The 15,712-nt window shown below is 34.3% G+C and overlaps 1 protein-coding gene and 1 long non-coding RNA gene across 3 annotated transcripts; one reads left to right on the top strand and one right to left on the bottom strand.

Moving 5' to 3' along the window:
* Nucleotides 1-81: 81 nt before the first annotated feature.
* On the top strand, nt 82-2,760 carry LOC140060260 (uncharacterized). The gene is made up of 2 exons (XR_011847306.1): nt 82-290; nt 1,554-2,760. It is a non-coding gene; the product is annotated as an uncharacterized lncRNA (long non-coding RNA).
* A 695-nt stretch (nt 2,761-3,455) lies between these two features.
* LOC140060259 (placenta-specific gene 8 protein-like) lies at nt 3,456-14,253 on the bottom strand. Of its 2 annotated transcripts, XM_072106394.1 has the most exons (6): nt 14,134-14,238; nt 6,000-6,050; nt 5,669-5,728; nt 5,328-5,385; nt 4,902-5,041; nt 3,456-4,544 (listed from the first exon to the last, which is right to left on the bottom strand). In XM_072106394.1, the coding sequence occupies exons 2-6, from the start codon at nt 6,012-6,014 to the stop codon at nt 4,440-4,442; spliced, it is 378 nt and encodes a 125-aa protein (XP_071962495.1). In that variant the 5' UTR covers nt 6,015-6,050; nt 14,134-14,238; the 3' UTR covers nt 3,456-4,439. The 2 variants fall into 2 exon arrangements, with proteins under 2 accessions (XP_071962495.1, XP_071962496.1); XM_072106395.1 differs by lacking the exon at nt 6,000-6,050 and having other exon boundaries at nt 14,134-14,253.
* Nucleotides 14,254-15,712: the final 1,459 nt, after the last annotated feature.

Here is a 15,712-nt window from a genome sequence, read left to right as displayed (position 1 = left end):
GTCAGACCATGGAGATATAAAAATAGTATACCTCCATGGTCAGACGCCACCCGTACCAGCTGCATGCTATTGAAGCTGTGAGAAGGAATTTTTTTATCAATTGAGGGCGCTCTGTTACAAGCATCCATTTTTGTTCTAAAAAGAAGTTGTTTCCACTTTCCACACCACTTAAAAAAATGTCTGGAATCCTAAGAAATGCTTTCGTGCGGGTTAGCCCTGCTGTGAGAAACACGATGCAACAATCTAGATCCGTACATTTAACTGCTCCAACACGACCGAACAAACCTTGGGTGAGTATATACCGCAAATTATAGAGGACTAGCCTAGCTACAGCCTAGAGTGCTAGGCCTAGGCTAGTCTTAGTCTAGCCTAGGGCCAGGCCTAGATAGAGGCCTCCCTAGTTAGAGGCCTACTAAACGTAGCCTCTAGGTAGTAGGGCCGGTATTTTTTCTGGACAGACCAGTCGCCGCGCGGCGACCAGGCTAGGTACCGGCTAGCCTATTTACTTAGTATTATAGACCTAGTTAGTTCGCCTTACTCACTACAGTACTATTTGACCTCACTACTGCTATATTTAGCCTAGCTAGTAGGCATATAGGCTAGGCCTACTACTACTAGCTAGGCCTATCTAGGCTAGGCTACTCTGAGTCGCTAATAATTTTAGATTTGCTTGCACTGTTGCAGCCTTTTTTTGCCCTTCCTGCTTTATAAATAAAATAGTAGTGCAGGTATAATAATATATTTGTATATACTAGGCCTAGTAGTAGGCCTAATTTTCTGTTGTAGACATGCCTAGCTAGTGACTGGCTGGTAATCTAATCATTTTGTTTTCCCATTACGCGGTATTTACACACAGGAGGGAGTTTTTCCTTCTGGACATACCGGTTTGGCTTATCTACAATATGTTGATCCGACTTCACCTGACCCGAGCCATAACAAATTTGACATGTTTTAAACATATTTGCATGTTTGACGGGTTTTAAACAAATAAAAAGATACCTCGCATAATCTACATTTTAAAGTTTACCACACATTCTCTAGCAACTAATTATTAAATACAAAAATAAAATTTGAAAAAAACAGAATTCAGACAGTAAGCGTTAAATATTTGTATCTAAAACCAAAATTTTCAGGAGATATTTGGGAGATTGGATGAAAATTCGGGAGGCTCCCAGAGAATTTGGAAGGCCCAGGTCTGCAGTAGTTCCATTCATTGCATTGTCTTCAGTGCATTCACTGGTTTATACAGCCCACATAATCTGTATCAACATCACTCTAAAACACTTGATAAGTTGACAAACTTTGGCAATGCAGAAACAATTTTGTAGAAGTCTACTACTGTAGCAATATTTAGTTTGCAAACAAAAAGTGTGTAATATTTGCTAAGTATTATAGTTCTGTCCATGTCATGATGCTGCCCCGAACACCAAACACACAAAACAATAAACAGTTTTTTAACTATAAAAATAACAATAACCAACTATGCATAGAAAGTAGATAAAAGAACTGATTTTTAAGGCATTATTTTAGTTAAAAACTATATTTATCTGCAGGAAAATTTTGTTGCTTTGGGCGTGTTTTTTGTTGGATTTTGCACTGTACCAGCTTACATCCTAATGAATGTAGAGAATTACAAGAAAATGGAATCTTAAGAAATTATAGAGTTTTACAACAAAATGCCAGTGGACTGTTTTCTTAGTGCGCTTCTCCACAATACAACCAAACTTTAATAGTAATATTCAGCAACCAGAACCAACCACAGATCCCATCGTGATGAAATATTGTCTCTTTGTGATCAGAATAACTGCCAGTCCTATCCTGGAATATCACCTCCTTCTTCCATGAGTACAACCACAAACTTCCATCAAAATGTTCTAGTAGAAATATGATGTATCGATTAAAACTGATTTATATGTAAATGCGACAGGAGTGATCATTTTTAATGGTCCACACTAATCCTAGTGAAAACACGTAACATGTTAGATAAATGCACTGATTAACACTGAAAATAATGTGATATATGACATCAAACAGAATGACCAATCAGGACTACGACAATTCTAATCAAGAAAACAACTTGGATGCTTGGATATACGGCTACTTACACGAATCAAAACAATCTTAAAATCTATTTTTCATGGTTTATAATTACTAGGATTATTTTTTAATGTGAATTTCTTGTTTGTTCATCATGGAAGCTCAAGAAGACAATTATAATCATGTATGCCATATGGTAATTTAAATTTAACAAGTAAAATCATATATTTATACCTTTAATATTTGCATAAATGGTTATTGGCTTATAATATTATATATGTAAGCTTCTCAATAAATTATTAAGATCATGAATAATAAAATTAAATGATGTAATCAATTAGTAAATCAGTTAGATTATTTAAATCATTAATTAAATTAAATAATTTAAATCATGAAATTTTAGAGTAAGTTATTATTAAAGTAACAATAAAACATCTGTTTTTTAACTTGTCTGTCGCCCTCTATAATTATAGTTCTTGCATATCCATGTTCATATTAATGCTGATCATTGACCTCAGTGTCAAGGTCAAACCAATAAACACATATAAGTTGAATTATGTTTGGTAACTTCAAGTCTATAATCTCCCTCTATAATATAACAGTATACAGTACAGTATTTTGTTTGTAGCAACTTTTCTAAATTATGAATGAATTATAAAACAGATCATTTGTTATGGTATAATTATCAGCTTTTAATTTATTAAAATCATGCATAAAAATGTTTATATTAATCTTAATTAATTTTGCAGTTATAAATTGTATTTACTAAAGTGTAAACGTTCAGTTCTCATAATAAATGCATTAACCATATGTGAAAGCCTGGCATTAAAAAATTATTGAAATGAAATTTACCAAGGCAGTGTATTTATTCAATTTGTTATTGGTAGCCTATAAAATAATAGATTTCGTAACGCTGTTCAGTCGTGAAGAATTAACGCCTCCCTCGAATAAACCCCAACCTTCCCAAGAAAATAACCCCCTCGAATAATCGCCTGGGCCTTTATTTATTTCCTTGAATAAATGCCCACCGTATATTACAACACATTTCTATTTGTAGTAGAATTCATTGATTGAAATGGTCTACAGTTTACCATGCATTTCACAACACAATATTGAGATGTGATAAAATACATTTTGTTACTTCTTGATATTGTGTTGTATTTTTCATATCTAAGGGGTATTTATTTCATTACACATGTTACCTACCATATTACATCTAAAAAAAAACCCCTCTTCCCTCGACTAAACCCTCCTGAGTTGTTTATTCAAATATATAAGGTAACACGTCAATATGCCATTTTTCTTTCATCAGTAACACTATCTTCTTGGTCAACGATATATTATTATGAACATGATATCTCTGGTTTTGCCAACTGCTTTCACAAAAAATAAGTCTGAATAATCAAACAACCAACAAGTTTAGTATTATCAAGAGATTTATTAAAAAGACTACTGCATGCATTGTAGAATTTCTCAACTACAATTATGTACAAACAATACCACAACAGTTCACTACATAATGACTACACTACAACTAACACACACACACCATGACTACAATTCTCTCGTTTCACAGCCAATGCCCTCATTGTGTAAATATACTGCCAAATGCAAGTCAACTTACAAAAAAAGCAGAATAGGAATATGGATTGCGAAACAAGAGGATTTTTTTTATTCTGAATAGTAGTAGTTGGAATTTTGTTTACAAGACAACTGCAGGAATGTTATATATATATAATGTGTCAATGTCTGCGTGTTGAAAGTTCCATGTCACTAATTCATCAATTTATTATACGGAATGTTTTTATTCAAAATCAGGCTGTGTCATAGATTGAAAAACGGCAACCCTCCCGAAAACAGATTTTTAAAGTCCAAATATTTTTGTAAACATTAAAAATGTATTTGAAATACCAGAAAAACATACATACAGTATTATACCAAGGATGCCGTTGGAACAGCAATATATTGTAGTTTGTTTAAATTGAGTCCTTTGAATATCTAGATTTCCTGAAATTTTAAAGCTACATTTGAAATGGTTTCCAAGAGCTACTATGAATTTGGTACTAAACAGATATATTTAGTATATTAATACGAATCTAAATATTAAATGTTGACATAAATACAAACAACATACCCTGCGTATTAAACAACGCTTTTATAAAATATATATATTGATTAAAGCCAGTCATTGGAAGTTAATGACTTAACGAATATCAAGATTAAGAAATCTAAAAAACATTTAAAATTAATAAAAATCTAGTTCGGTCACTAGATGCCTATATATGATGGCAAGAGTACCAATATATATCGAAATACATATCAAAATATGTTTGTTTAAAAAATGTCTTTGAATGAACATTAAATATTAATTGAACTTGGTGCCAGTTGGTTGCCTCCGATCTCTACATCAGGTGACCGTTGCATGAGTTATCAATTTCACGCGAAATCTGGCAAGCTGAGCACGGGCCACAGAATGTCTCTAGTATGCAATCGTTGCACAACGAACCCTGCGAAACAAAAGAAAACCGTGACCATATGTTTGAAAAAATATAAAGTTTACTACTGGTGTCTGGAACAAGCAAAAATCGAACAGATAGATGGCAGCAGATATTAATCTTGTGTTTTTCGCATCGTTATTTTTTTTAATCTCCAGATTTTTATAATCTAGCAGTTGGCAAGTCTTGTCAATAGCTGGAAATGGGCGTGGCTTGTCAAAAAGGTCACTACAGAGGTACTACTATTATTAAAATATTCCTTTGTTTAAGTGTTTCTAGGAAAGCTTTGATTTATTATTAATAAAAATTAATTAATCAATTAAGTTTATTCAATTAGTTTAAAATTATTTATGTTTGTAAACAACATACCTGGATGTTAAGACGAGTTCGGACCTTCATCCGGATGGCTATCATGGCGGCTGGAACACAACATGGTGCACAACAGTGCTCACCGGCCTTGGCGGATACTTGGCAGGCGAAACATGGCCCACAGAACCAACCACACAAGCCTTAAAAATAATTTACATAAATTAAAAATTATATTTTAATGTCCTGTTTAATTCTTCACTGACTAGCACAGTTAACAGTGAATACAGGATTTTTAAATATATTCATTGTCTGTGCCAAAAATAGATATCAACATTTTATTTTAGTTGCCCCAATCAAGCTGAAGCCCCTGCATCTGTCTCTGAATGTTTAAATGGGAATACATTGTGTGGTTAGAAAATACAGTAGCCTCTGTATTGTTTCATGATTGTTTTATTATAAAATAAACCTGTGTAACAAATAACTTACATGAACCAATGTCTTCAAAACAGCCACAGAGACTTGTGCTCCAATCACGTTCAGTAACCTGAAATTAAATTAGGCAATAATTAGGAGGTTGCTGTACCCCAAAAAGGGGGTCAACTCCACTTCTTCTCTAAAACTACACCTGCAATCAATTACAACAGTAATTCAACCAATCATCAGTGCACATAATTTGTTGACGAATAATTTGTTTAAGCAAATGCAGAAGCAATAGAGCGTGACATACAGCTGCGCATGCCTACACCATCTTCGTTATCTTAGTGTTACATAATCGCCCGCGGACTTCAACATGTGCTTGGCAAGTTCCGCGTCCACTGTTAACGTACCTGTACCACTACTTGGCTTTGAACAACGCCTGGTTGATGAGTAACAACAGTGGTAGTCATCTGAAATATATAAACAAACAATTTATGATGATTATTATTAGAATAAACATTTAATAACAGTGCTGACCAATGCTACCAACTGTAGCGGTCGTGCTGGAGGCGATATCTTCGCGTAAACTGCCTCAACCAATATCATCAGTCGGGCCTACATCTTCAAACACCCATCCACCAAATTATTAATAAGCATGTTTTTTTGCGAATACCGTTTGCTTAGTCTTCAAGTTTGTGTAACACTGGATGGTGTAGACAGCTTGACTATGTCTAGCCTTACCTTGTTATAATCCATCTTTAATCTTGCAAGACGTAAGACGAAGATCGACTCCTTTAAATAAGTAAATTAACACAAATAAAATGGCAACAGCAGTACGTACGGAGAACAAGTGTTGTGTTGTACTACTGTGTGTAATAAATGAATGCTGCTGGGTAATGTATGCATGCGGGGAGTGTTTCCGGTGTAGTTGTTGTCGATATCTCCGCCATCCCGATTGAAGGATATATTGCAAGTAGTTTGCGTTTTAATTACTTCCGGGTGACCGAGTGTTTTCAATCTAACAGGGAATTCACTCTTCCCTGATCAAACCACCAGGAAGGTATTTTATACCTCTCTGAGATCTTACTACAGTACTACTAGATAATGTATTAATCTCAAGGAGGTTATATCAGTGTGATCCCTGAAAGCTATCCAATCGGCGCGTGGTTTATAATTTTTAGGAAAACCATTATTTGTTCTATATAAAGCGAATATAATAAATAGGCCTACTCAGACGTTTTATTTTTCTATGCACGCCGCGCCCTGAAATGAATTGATCTATTATTCATGGTAATTCACTCGTTTGCAGCAGGTATGCGATTTATGCTTCGTAGTCATTAGTTTCGTCTTAATTTATTCCCATTTTTTTTTTATTATCAAAATGCATATTTCGCGCCGGGTCAATGATCGTATTACGGTCTGTATATACGGTCTGTATATATATATATATATATACTATAGCAGATCGGTAAAATTATTCCATTGACTACCAAAATTTAAGTTTCAATATTAACCACCATTTTAGCTTTTTTAGTTCCATTCCAAAATTGTTTATATCTCTACCAAGCTACCTTCATTGTTTTCTACTCTTATTCAATCTCCACCCACTATTCAACACGCTGTTTCTATTGTTATATTTCTTTTATTCCTGTCCACCCAGGCAGTACTTGCCAACTCATATGCTATGACTTTATCCAAATTCCCTCACTTGCACTGATGAAGGGCTAGTGTTGCCCGAAAGCTCTGCTAACTTTTCTAGCTGTTTACTTTATCGTTTTGAGTTTTACAGTATATATATATAAATCCAAAGGCAAATTACTGAAAAAAATGACAATGCTGTGGGTATCAGTGGCTGGATCTCAATGGAGATACAAAAATAAAAAGCGAAAAGCTAAATCAAAACGATAAAGTAAACAGCCAGAAAAGTTAGCAGAGCTTTCGGGCAACACTAGCCCTTCATATATATACACATTTCTTTAATTATACCACTTTTATAGTAACTCCTTGATCTGTCTAATTGATAACAAACAACCAATTGTTTCGTAATAAATATTCACTCATGTAGAGTTCACTTTTGTTACTTTTACTTTTTATTTCTATTTGTACTTTTATTGTTTTATTTGCTAATTAGATATCTGTATTATAGGGTAATGCGTTTAGGAGCTTCGGCTCATTGCATACCTGTTTTGTATCAAATACGTTTTCCGTTCATTATGATTTAGATTAAACTTAATACTGTATATTATATTCTGTTAAAACAAATAAATGATACGTATAGTACCGCGAATAATGAAAAATATCCGATAACGAATTGATAATTGGCATCTAATACTCCAACCCGTAACAGAATTTTTACAGGACATTTTTTTTTAAACAAAAAAGCCACTTTTTCCACATTAAGGGCACTACACTTTTTCCTACAAAATATGCAGAAATCGTCATATAAAGCTAGTAGGCTCGTAAATAATGTATACGATAACCGTAAATTCGTGAACTTAACGCTTAAAGTTTGTACCAGCAACCGATAGTCACAAAATTAAATATTCACACACTTTTCAGAAGCATATCTACACATATTACAATTCATAATAATTCAAAGAAATTTGTGTAAAAATGAGAATAAAATATTAAAAACTAGACGACATTTTTAATATTCTCGCAGTTAAAAAATCCTTAGATTCAGTTTTACCGGTTTCTCCTTTTCTTCTTTCCATTCTCGAATTGATTTCATCGAGGTTTTTAAAAATAAAAATAGTCGGGGAATAATTTCACCAGTGTGCATAGCTATACAACAAAACAACCTTTATTGCTACACATTTCTAAAATGTTATAGGAACAAAATACAATACAAAACTATGTTTCTCGACTACAAAATCAGTTTGATTAGCAATATTGCTAAACAAGATTTTAAAATGAATTTTTTTTCCCCCGATATAGTATAGTACAATAACTTAATATTAAATGTGTAGGTCAAACACAAAGGTCAAACACAAGTTCAAACGAAAAAAAAAAAGCAAGCAGTAATTGTCAACTCGACAAAGTGTGAAAGTAAATCACAATTCAAGAAAATTCTTTGCATTTATAATTTGTCGTGATTACGTACCATTTCTACACTATTTATATTTATGAATTTAAAAGCAATAACACATTCGATTTTTCTTTAGATCATCACAACAGCTGTGTATGAATTAGAATCAATAGAAATTGTTATGATGGCCGATGCAGTTAACAATGAACAATAATAATGGTTCCCACACTGATATCCACTACTTGTTCGAAAACATTTTCATATGATAGAAACCCTACGTCATCACCATCAGAATCATCTTCAATATTACTGTCATCATCGTCATCTAACAAAGCATTCTCCCCCCCCCCCATCCCCCATGCACTATAAGTTGAAAGTACTGTACACAGTACTGTTAATACGGTATTTCTCGCAGCCTGACATAAGGTCAAATGACTGTTCCTATATCTTGCCAAGGCGAGCTCAATGTCCTGTTGTTAGATTGCCTTGGTTGTGACATGGAGGTATACCTCCATGGTTGTGATAAATTTGTTGGAGAATGGATCACGTGTCGCCCCTCCGTACATCCCTAATGATTCTGGCCTTATCACCGTACCAACATCTCGCTTATCAATCATACACTTTTTTTCACGCGATGTGGCATAGTATTGTAGTACAGGCAGTCGGATCCAGGATTTTTAAATATAAATGAGTGGAGATGTGGGTGTGGCGGCTGAGAATGTTTTTATAGGCCGGCGGCATAGAAAACCTTGTACTGTAGGCCTACATTTTATTTACATGACACTCAACTAATCACTATAGAATCGTTCTATACATTTGTAATGAAAGCTTAAAATATCTGTGGCATTTTGAGGAGTGTTATATGGCACAACAGTAGGATGTAAAAAAGAAAGAACAAAATATACTAAATATAATAAAGCTTGTTTATTGCATTCGGCTTTTTTTATTGACTCATTAAATCATAGGTTTCAATTAAAGATTGTGTAAACATATGACCAAATATGTACTACAGAAACAATAAACATTATAGATGGTTCGACAGGTATTATTATATCATATTAATTGAACACTGAAAAGGAAACTATAACCTAGTTATGAAATAATATCATTTTGTTATAATCATGTAGTTTCCAACAAAACTGATATGAATTGTGAATATTACAGGTATGTATTTAAGTTTTGTTTGTTGTTAATACAGTCAGTTTATAATGTTAAATAATTACTCAGCATGCCAAGTGAAAATGCAAATATCCAGGATTGATTAAAGTGGAGCTACACTCAGACTTTCTCAGCTTATATTATGTTTAAGTATGTTTAATTGAAAGTGATTACATAAAAAAAACAGGGAAAATACGGAAATATTTTCCAAAAACTTATTTATAAAAAATCGGTCAGAAAATAGTGTTTTTTAACAAATTACAGTTTTTCAGTAACTTAGGGGTTATTAGTTTACAATACGTCGCGAAACGCGTTACACTTAGCGACTGACGCGTTTTAGTCGCTGGTCAACGCATTGTGGAAATGTCACCCCTTTGGTAAATTATGTGTCGAAAAATGGGGAATAAATTTTATACACACAATTAATACGATTTGTTTAGGCCTAACTAATATTTCCGATAAGAATGTCAGTATAATTTACATGTAACCTCATGATTTTCACTGTACAACAACAGCATAATCTTATCAGATTGCTTTTAACTTTAAGCTAGGGCTAGGCCTAGCTAAGCCGTCTGCTCAGCCTAGCTAGCCTTGAATTTTTGTCTAGAGGCCTATGTATTCATAGACATGGTCGTTTCGCCCCATTTATCGTTCCTGGGTTTTCTTGCACATTAAGAATTGTGGAACACAAAATCCTATACAGAACAAGAGTAGTAAAGAATAGTAAAGCGATGTGCAAGCTTAGACCTGACTGAAAAGCAACTATTCAGGCACCCTATCATGGCCCATGGGTAGGCCAAGGTCGGGTGACAGCAAAACAAACTTCACTGCTGTCAGCCTAGCCTAGCTAGAGGCCAAGCCACTGAGCAGCATCGGTACATACCTACACTCTAGTAGTAGGCCTAGGCCTAGCTTTATTGAATATATAGCCACATCTTTCTCAAATCTCGTTAAATTTGACATTTTAGTAATAGTCTCATAATCACATTATTACACTGTGAAACATAATAGGGTCACATTCAGAATGTTTTAATATACTTTTCGCCCGTCAAAAATAACATCGCGACAAAATAACAGATCGCCAGCTGCAGTAGTGTGATTGTGAAAAATGTCACGTGATCGTACTCCCTAGCAAAATGAAAAACCCAATTGGACCCGAACGGGGGAAAGTGTCTATTTACGCAAAATTGCGCAATGTATACGTGATAAAAATACCAGAAATAGAAAGATCTGGAAAAATTACATAAATATACATTTTACTTTTTTTTTTTTGGTGAAGAAATGAATTTTTTAGGATTATTCAAATATACCCCCCTTTTGCATGTAAAAGAATAGGAAATTACAAGGTATCCCCCCAAAACGCAAAAAGGCGTGATTTTCAAGAAAATCGTACTCATTGAAAAAAATTTCAAAAAAATATGAAGTATAAGGGATGATATTTTTAAATAATAGTTGAAATGTATGAAAAATAGTAATTTTCTGGGTGGAGCTCCACTTTAAAAGGCAGCGTAAAATAACCGGTTAAAAACTTCCACTGAATTCGGTGTATTTAACCGATTGCTTATAAAGTAGAAAGTATATTAAAAAAACTCACTCGGGATCCAATGAAGTGTCCCCTTACTCCCATGCATAAGAATTTATCGTAAAGGCGGCGAATTTACACAGACGAGCGGTAAACGGATACAAATAATAATATAGAATATTCCTTATTATGACCATTTACACACAACGCGGAGTGTGGACGGGCGGTTTCCGCTCAGGATAGAGATACAGATTCTACGTGGGGACGAGCTACGCGGTTTCCGCTTACGGTACCGCTCGTCGTGTAAATTGGTCTTGTGCGTCGACCTCTATGGTTTAATTATTTAAACAATATTTCCCCTGGTCGTTCGGTTCACAATTGAAAAAAAAAGTGTTTTCATGGCGTCTGAATAGAGATGTCCCAAAGGACATTATATACTGACAATTTGACTATAGAAATAAGCTCGAACCCTGAACAAATATGATTTCTATCAATAGGCATGTTTTTATTCATCGTTTCTCATGAGTGAATAATTCTCTAAACGTTTGGTCGATTTCAGTGACAATTTAAAGTATGCAACATTGCACACACAGTAGTTTTGTGTTGCTGGTATTTTTCTTCATTATGTTAGTGAATTTCACTTTTTAGGTTTCTTGTGACAAAACGAAGGATTTATTGACTGACCTGGGGAAAACCGTAAACATCAATTGTTGTCTTGTCACAGATGAATACGCCATCAAATTACCTACATTGCTCTAATAAGTTTATGAAGAATGTTATTATTAGGTCTAGTAAGATTTTGATAGGAATACTTTTTAACTTGACAGTACTTTTCCGACATTCTTAATTCATTGTATTTCCTCATCACGAATTTTGCCTTTTATTATTGTTACCGATTTTAAGTATTTCCTGCTTAATTCCTAACCTCAATTGGTTGCTCCTCCTAAGAATTGCGGGCAAACAAATGTCTATGCTCATACATTTTCAATAAATATCGATCTATAATAGTTTCCCCTGTTTCATACTTTTGGGGATTTTATTTGTGCTACACGAACTTGTTGAAAATAATCACCTTCTTAACAGTGGGGGGTAGTTTAAATTACACAGTAAAATCTCTATTCGTTTGTACATTTTTTCACCTTCTACTAGGGAGTCACCAGACATGTTTACATTAGGTTAAACTACCTAACTACTGAAAAAATGTCTTCCTGGTCCAGAATTTTGCTAAATTTTGTATTTGACCATTTTAAGGGAAATAATATTTCGTCTTGATTTCTATTACAAATATTTGATTTATGTACAATTAACCAGATATTATATTTAAAAGTCATGCCTGTACCACCTGAGCTTTAACACGTGTAAATGCTACGGTCGATATGTTGCACTGAATGCTTTATATTAACAAGCCAAAAGGGTTTGCTCCTATCAATAAGGAAAGCATCTTGATTGAGTGAATTGTGAAAACAATCCCGAATGGTTGCAAAAACTTATTCTTGCTTAAGTTGTTTTATTTATATGGCAACATTCGATTACGTTAATGCCGATTTTCCACCATGCAAATTTGTTTGCGCGAATCGAAAGCGTCAGCTTAAACACATGCGTAGAGAGGGATTTGGAAGATATTATCATGAAGTGGAGTGGAGTTGTGGCTTGGTGGTTATGATGCTTGGCTACCACTCCAAGGGTCCTGGGTTCAAGTCCCGTCACATGTCAGGACTAAATTAAAACTCCACTCCCAAAGACTTTGTTTTGTTTGTTTATGTAGAGTATCTTGTGCATGTTTGTCTTGTGAACCACTGAGGGTCCCTAATGATCAGCAATAGCTGGATGGATCACCCTCAATAAATATGGTAAACAAAAATTACATTGTCAACATCATCAAATAACGCGTTTTTACGTTTAGTTGACGACGTATTGGTTGGGAGCCTGGATGACTTTATTTATATGGATGAATGAATAGATGCTATGAAGTGAAAATATGCATTTTCCAGTTAATTCCTGCGATTTGATTGGTTCATTGTGAATCGTCTGAGCAGCAGCGGGGTCAACATACATCAACACCCTCGGGTAATATAAAGCGAACAACGGACTGCGCTCCGTGCATGACAGAGTTTCAATAGTTCCAAATAAACACTGTTCTGTGACATACAAAGATGTCATTCCTTCACCTTTCAAAAAGCGTCCATTGGTCGGTTGGGCCTTTTCATTCTTGTGTGCACCTCCTCAATGCATACAATACACTTATTTTGTTAACGTAGGGATGTGTCTTTAAAAAATGCACAGTGTAAAGTTAACCCACAAAAGCGGAATTAGACCTGCGTAATCTGCTTGTAACAATGTAAGTTGGTGCCCACGAACATTAATTGAGCAGTGTTATTATTTCTGTGTAAAAAGTTGTAAAACAATTTGTTGGATCCTACTAAATACCAAGCCCCATCAGTATAAAGTGTAAATAAAATAAAATAATAGGTCATATCAGAGTGTTTATTGTATATTAATCAATAACAACACAACAATTTTCAACTTTTTTTACAACAAAATCGCTGTAAAAAGGCTTGCTTACAATTGAGAAAACTCATAATTGAGGGCTTGGTATTTATTTAAGACTAGGCCAAAACAGCAATTCTACGAAAAACCAACGTTTTTGACCATATTTTAGGCTTGAAAACGACAATTTCATCATTCATTAATATCGGCAGAAAGACAATATTTGCGGCTCATCTTGACAAACTGAACACATCAATGAATTCAAGATACAAAACATGGTATAAATCTTATTTTTCTACATTTTTTATTTTCTTTTCAGTTTTATTGTCTTAAACTGGGAGAGGCTACCGTCATGTCAACAAAGATACCCATATGACTTCGTTAGATTATTAATTATATAGCAAAACGATAAGTTATGTAATCTTATGCATTTTCATCCTCTTTACATCCTTTCTTATCCGTATTTTGTGCACTCTGCGTGTGGTATACAATCTTATGTGTGCATTACATTTGCTCCTTTTTCCCCCAACTTGTTAACCTTCGCACTCATCCAATACCTGAGACGATTTGACAATCCTAAACTAAACTTTTCGATTACGCAAACAAACTATGATTTCATTAAATGCAAAATATCTAAAATGGTTTTGATTTCAAAATGATGAATTAAAGCAAGAACTTACTTTGTTTAGATAATTCGGATTCTTTAAATGAAAGGCGGTTAACGATCTCCGTGCGTGGTTTAAATGATGCCAGCTAGTTCAACACAGAGAGAAGCGGCCAGGCGACACACCCAGTGTATGGCGTTCACGATTACGGCTAATGAATATGCATAAGCTTAGTGTTAGAATAATCCACCATACACTGAGCGAGCAGACTGAACCATGGCGGAGGTCGAGTGAAATCGAATGATGCGATTTTTTACTCAAATTGTGGGAGAAGAATTTTAGGCCCAATTCGTGCATTTGGGGAAAGCAAGGGAGTGCTTCAATGAACCCCCTCTTAAATAAGCTCAACTAATTACTATCTGCTCAATTTATACATTGTGATATTGTTGTCTATTAATAAATATGTAAATTTAAAATATTGATGGTTTTTTTTATGAATACTGAATAGATAGAAATAAGTAAACATGTGACACGTGACAAAACCCAGCATTACCTGAATAACATGACAATTTAATTTTTGAAAATAAAATTTCTGTAACCCGAGCAAAATCGAAACTAAATTGTGTGGTTTTTTTTTAACTGATGATAACGATGACGTGGTGGTGGTTATCATATCTATATATAAATTATGGTTAATTCTGACATAGGCGAGCACAATGCAAAAACTTCGGTACAAATCTCCGAGATGTACCGCGAAACGTAGATTTGATAACATTAGTGTGCACGCCGACGCTATTGTTCCATATTTATATCTTAGGAAGATATTATAAAGAGTTTTTTAACAACATTTATGATTTCAACATTAGATTTTCCTCTCAATTTCAATTCTTCTCGGTCAAAGTAATTTCCGGGTTTAAGATAAGTTCACATATTTTCTCTCTTTTAAACACAAGGGAGCAGTTAAAATAATAGATTTGACCCTAAAGGTGACTGGAAACAGGCACTTTCCATCAATCAATACAGTGTCCCTTTGGAAGACGAAAAAAAAATCAGATAGTAGGAGTGGTTGGCCATTAGTCACAGCCATTTCAGTTTTTTGTTTATTTTAAAACATACCACGCGTGTGTGAAGGTACAGTAGTTAAATTATACTGCAAATTAATAAAGATGAAATTAAATATACGTCATAAAGAATCAGAATATATTGTGGGGAATGTATTATAAAATTACATAGGGAGATTTGATGATAAGACATTTTTCGAGTGAAATCCCGATAGCTGAGTTTTATTGAGTAAGCTTGCAGGAATAACTGTAGGCTATCTTCCTGTGTCCCGTTAGGACCGAGATGTCTGCCCATGTTGCAAGCCGTAATGTCTTCTTTCTTGGGCCCACTCTGTTACGGCAGTTTCAAGAGATGATTAAATTAAATAATGTATTAATAATTATTAGGATGGTATTCATTTGAATAAACGCCTCTCCAATAAAACATCACTTTGAATAATAAACCCCCCCCCCCCCCAACCCAACTATCTAATAAACGTCCATCCACATATTTATAATAACAAAATTATACTATTTGTAGTAGAATTCACCGCACTGTTATCTACAATTTACCAAGCATTTGTTATTCTTTTTTAGCACTTTTCATATCTATT

The sequence above is a fragment of the Antedon mediterranea genome, chromosome 10 (assembly GCF_964355755.1).
Source record: "Antedon mediterranea chromosome 10, ecAntMedi1.1, whole genome shotgun sequence".
NCBI lineage: Eukaryota > Metazoa > Echinodermata > Crinoidea > Comatulida > Antedonidae > Antedon > Antedon mediterranea.
This window is presented reverse-complemented; position numbering and strand designations above follow the sequence as displayed.